Source organism: Notolepis coatsorum (genome assembly GCF_963971535.1).
Source record: "Notolepis coatsorum genome assembly, chromosome: 13".
NCBI lineage: Eukaryota > Metazoa > Chordata > Actinopteri > Aulopiformes > Paralepididae > Notolepis > Notolepis coatsorum.
Window position 1 is genome coordinate 188271 of NC_140177.1, and position 6000 is coordinate 194270.

General features: G+C 42.1%; 1 protein-coding gene across 1 annotated transcript in view; it reads left to right on the plus strand.

Moving 5' to 3' along the window:
• Positions 1-6000, plus strand: part of LOC311239073 (uncharacterized protein) — a 119065-nt gene that overhangs the window by 24841 nt on the left and 88224 nt on the right. Inside the window, 4 exon segments of the mRNA XM_084327301.1 lie at positions 1-54; positions 906-947; positions 3399-3461; positions 4404-4478. Of these exon segments, the coding sequence (XP_084183427.1) occupies positions 1-54; positions 906-947; positions 3399-3461; positions 4404-4478 (234 nt within the window).

A 6000-nucleotide genomic window follows, 5' to 3' on the forward strand; every position in this document is an offset into this window, starting at 1 on the left:
GCTGTCATCAGAGCCCAGAAGGGAGAGAAGGGAGACCCCGCCGTCATGGAGTCTGTGAGTCAAGCCCCGCCCCCTCTCACCTCCATCCTCCAATCACAACTGTTACTTCCCTGTCAGTCAGGTTGCAGACCCTCACTTGCACCTTAGTTTACACAGTTTATCTTTTCTCATATTTTCATATTCAGGTCTAATCTTATTGCCTATATTTATGTCTTTCTACCATTACCCTGCCCATACCTGTACCCCCCCCCCTCCCCCACGCTGCTATGACACCCACATTTCCCCAAGAGATCAATAAAGGAATATCTTATCTTATTGGAGGATCAAGAAAAGTCCTCGTCTGAACAGGTTTAGAAGCTCTGATCCTCATCTATTCCTTATTGTTTTAAATGTCCCCACGTCATGCAGTCGCTATCAACGCGTGCGTTGACCTGGTGCTGAGAGGATAGATGCTATTATACTGTATATATACTGTATGTATTGATTGATTGATTTTTATTGTGGCGTAAAAGACAGCATCCAAGGGATAAAAACATGAGAAAGTGCAAGCACATGGTCCCTGATTTTGGACATGGACAGACATCACAAAACATAGAGCATCATAATAAAACATAGAGCATCATAATAAAACACAATAATAAAACATAGAGCATCGTAATAAAACATAGAGCATCATAATAAAACATATAACAACCCCATAAGACATTAACCTGTATTTCACTTCTACATATACTATCAAGAGACTAACAGATACGCCCTACCCTCTCCTTCATAGACGTGGCTACTCTACAATTCACTGGCTAGCCATTTGTATATATATATATATATATATATATATATATATATATATATATATTAGACTGTATGAATGAAGCTCACAGCTCTGATTGTCTTGTGTTCTTCAGGGGATGCTGATCGAAGGACCTCCCGGCCCAGAGGGACCTGCTGTGAGTCAACGAGGCTTCCTTTCTGTTCTTCTTCTACATGTCATATTACAACACAGCCTACAGTATTCTTCTTCTACATGTCATATTACAACACAGCCTATTCTTCTTCTACATGTCATATTACAACACAGCCTACAGTATTCTTCTTCTACATGTCATATTACAACACAGCCTATTCTTCTTCTACATGTCATATTACAACACAGCCTATTCTTCTTCTACATGTCATATTACAACACAGCCTGTTCTTCTTCTACATGTCATATTACAACACAGCCTATTCTTCTTCTACATGTCATATTACAACACAGCCTGTTCTTCTTCTACATGTCATATTACAACACAGCCTGTTCTTCTTCTACATGTCATATTACAACACAGCCTATTCTTCTTCTACATCTCATATTACAACACAGCCTATTCTTCTTCTACATGTCATATTACAACACAGCCTACAGTATTCTTCTTCTACATGTCATATTACAACACAGCCTATTCTTCTTCTACATGTCATATTACAACACAGCCTATTCTTCTTCTACATGTCATATTACAACACAGCCTATTCTTCTTCTACATGTCATATTACAACACAGCCTGTTCTTCTTCTACATGTCATATTACAACACATCCTACAGTATTCTTCTTCTACATGTCATATTACAACACAGCCTATTCTTCTTCTACATGTCATATTACAACACAGCCTATTCTTCTTCTACATGTCATATTACAACACAGCCTATTCTTCTTCTACATGTCATATTACAACACAGCCTATTCTTCTTCTACATGTCATATTACAACACAGCCTGTTCTTCTTCTACATGTCATATTACAACACATCCTACAGTATTCTTCTTCTACATGTCATATTACAACACAGCCTATTCTTCTTCTACATGTCATATTACAACACAGCCTATTCTTCTTCTACATGTCATATTACAACACAGCCTATTCTTCTTCTACATGTCATATTACAACACAGCCTATTCTTCTTCTACATGTCATATTACAACACAGTCTATTCTTCTTCTACATGTCATATTACAACACAGCCTGTTCTTCTTCTACATGTCATATTACAACACAGCCTATTCTTCTTCTACATGTCATATTACAACACAGCCTACAGTATTCTTCTTCTACATGTCATATTACAACACAGCCTATTCTTCTTCTACATGTCATATTACAACACAGTCTATTCTTCTTCTACATGTCATATTACAACACAGCCTATTCTTCTTCTACATGTCATATTACAACACAGTCTATTCTTCTTCTACATGTCATATTACAACACAGCCTGTTCTTCTTCTACATGTCATATTACAACACCGTCTATTCTTCTTCTACATGTCATATTACAACACAGTCTCATCAGAAAACATAAATATTTATATTCCTATTCTTCTTCTACATGTCATATTACAACACAGTCTCATCAGAAAACATAAATATTTATATTCCTATTCTTCTTCTACATGTCATATTACAAAACAGTCTCATCAGAAAACATAAATATTTATATTCCTATTCTTCTTCTACATGTCATATTACAACACAGTCGCATCAGAAAACATAAATAAAGTACTAATCGACCACAGTAAAAAAGGTACATAATTTATGTTATAGCCATAAGTAATATAATATATATATATATAGTGGCCATTTTATGAATAACCTTTCCATCTTGTGACCTCAAGTACCTGGATGTGACCCTGACCTGTCCTGACCTGACCTGACCCTGTCCTGACCTGACCCTGACCCTGACCTGACCTGACCCTGACCTGACCCCGACCTGACCCTGACCTGACCCTGACCTGACCCTACACTCCACGACGTACAGAGAGATTCCATTAAAACTGCATATAGCAGGCGGCTGGGTGGCGCAGCGGACTAAGCGCTCGTCACCAACGCGAGAGACACTGGTATCGAATCCGGCTGTCAGCGTTGCCTCCGGCTTGGCCGGCCGTCATACTGGCTCAATTGGCAGAGTCAGCGGGAGGGAAGCCGGTGGGTGGGTCCGGGTCGTTGTGGACAGCAAACTCCTACAGTTCGGTCGGGGCGCCTGCACAGCGAGGGAAGGATCTGGAGGGAGGTAGTGTGACCTTCCACACGTTACACTCTCCCAGTGAGAGTCCGCGCTGCCAGGTGAAAAGAAGTGGTGGGCTGGCTACACATGTGTCGGAGGAAGCATGTGATAGTCTCCGCCCTCCCAGACCGACAGTAGGGGGTAGAGTGCGCAACGACCAGGAAGGGGACTGGGAATTGGCATAACGACTAACATTGGGAGGAGAGGAAAAAGATTTTTTTTTTTAAACTGCATATAGCATTATTCTGATTATATTCCACCCCACTCCTCTCTCTCTCTCTCTCTCTCTCTCTCTCTCTCTCTCTCTCTCTCTCTCTCTCTCTCTCTCTCTCTCTCTCTCTCTCTCTCAGGGTCCAAGTGGCCCGTCTGGCTCCTCAGGACCACCTGGCTCTACTGGAGATCCTGGAGAGAGGGTGAGTGTGCTAAATGAATTAAGAGGGTGAGTGTGTTAAATGAATTAAGAGGGTGAGTGTGTTAAATGAATTAAGAGGGTGAGTGTGTTAAATGAATTAAGAGGGTGAGTGTGTTAAATGAATTAAGAGGGTGAGTGTGTTAAATGAATTAAGAGGGTGAGTGTATTTGTATTTATTGGTTTAAAATACAGAGACAGTGCATATTAAGGAACATTTGACTGTAAATATGCCAGTTTAGCCAAGTTGGCTAATTTTCAACTGTAGTCTCTGGGGCAGGTGACATGAGCACAACAATAGTGTGTTAAATGAATTAAGAGGGTGAGTGTGTTAAATGAATTAAGAGGGTAAGTGTGTTAAATTAATTAAGAGGGTGAGTGTGTTAAATGAATTAAGAGGGTAAGTGTGTTAAATTAATTAAGAGGGTGAGTGTGTTAAATGAATTAAGAGGGTGAGTGTGTTAAATGAATTAACAGGGTGAGTGTGTTAAATGAACCTGTTAGTGATAATGTTAGTGATCCTGTTAGTGATGCTTTATCCTGTTAGTGATCCTGTTAGTGATCATATTTGATCATGTTGGTGATCCTATTTGATCTTATTTGATCTTATTTGATCTTTCCGTGTGGAGTTTGCATGTTCTCCCCCATGTTTGCGTGGGTTTCCTCCGGGTACTCCATAAAAAAAGACACATGCTAGGTTTCCTGCCTTCGCCCTTCATCAACGTACTGGCATTACAACTGGAGTTGGTCTCTTGACCAAGGTACTGGCATTACAACTGGAGTTGGTCCCTTGACCAAGGTACTGGTCATTACAACTGGAGTTGGTCCCTTGATCAAGGTACTAAATAGTTAGGAGGTCAAATGCAGAGTATGAATCCCCCCCCCCCCCCCCCCCCCACAGGGATTAATAAAAGGTATAACTTAACTTAACCTCTCCGTCCGACAGGGTATTCCTGGAAAGGCTGGTATTCCTGGCGCCGATGGAGTCGCCGGACCCCCTGGAACCTCCGTCATGCTGCCTGTGAGTCACCCCTGACCCCTGACCTCTGGTCCCTTAGTGTCACCTCCACGCTTCTTACCATTAAACCTCAGAGTGAGATCCATCGTCATTCTGGACGCTTGTGTTGCAATTAGCTATGAAGTTTTCATATTCACACCGTCATGTCAGCATCGGGTTAACAACAACAACAGCTTAGCGTGCTTAACCCTCTGGCCTGTAAAAGCAGTGTTCCATGTCCTAGATGTGTTGATATACCTCAATTTTAACTAAGTCTTCTGAATGAAAAAGTCTTAACTTCAGTTAATTAAAGCATGGGCTTTTATTTGCTTCAATCACTGAACCGGCCCGCATGGTGTCTATATGGGACGGCTCTTTAAATCCTTTTGCACAAAACTCTTGCTCAGCAAAGATGGGAAATACTATCAAATTGGTTTATTTAAACCAGTATGAATATTACTTGTATAAGAAATATGAATTATGAATCATTAATTTGATCTCTTCGGTTGTCTTTCGCTGTCTGAAAGCAGATCAGTCAGACCTTGAGCACTGGACAGCACCCAGTCCACACACACACACACACACACACACACACACACACAGCAGATCAGTCAGACCTTCAGCACTGGACAGTGCCCAGTCCACACACACACAGCAGATCAGTCAGACCTTCAGCACTGGACAGCGCCCAGTCCACACACACACACATAGCAGATCAGTCAGACCTTCAGCACTGGACAGCACCCACTCCACACACACACACACACACAGCAGATCAGTCAGACCTTCAGCACTGGACAGCGCCCAGTCCACACACACACATAGCAGATCAGTCAGACCTTCAGCACTGGACAGCGCCCAGTCCACACACACACATAGCAGATCAGTCAGACCTTCAGCACTGGACAGCGCCCAGTCCACACACACACACACACACACACACACACACACACACACACACACACACACACACACACACACACACACACACACACACACACACACACACACACTCACAGCAGATCAGTCAGACCTTCAGCACTGGACAGTGCCCAGTCCACACACACACATACACACACACACACACACACACACACACACACACACACACACACACACACACACACACATACACATACACATACACACACACACAGTCAGACAGAGAATACAGTGCTGCTGCCATGCCCGGCCAACAAAAGGGATCGGCATCTATATGCTTTTAATTGAAGGTTTACCGTAGTTACAAGGGACATTTAAATGATCAGGAATTTAAACTCACAAATGTTGAGCTTGCTATCTGAGCCATCAGAGACACCTTGCAACGCCAGACACACCAAGCACCTTGACTTACGTACCGATCTGTTCTGATCGTTTTGATTAATTGTAAACCCATAATATCTTCCTAGCATGTCGGCTGCTTGGAAAATGTAAAATAGTGATACTATTGATAATGTGTCTGGTTTCCATGGTTACACTGTGGTGCAAAACACAGAGCAGCAACTTCAAGCAAGTGTAAGCAACATTAAGCAACATAAACGCCAGT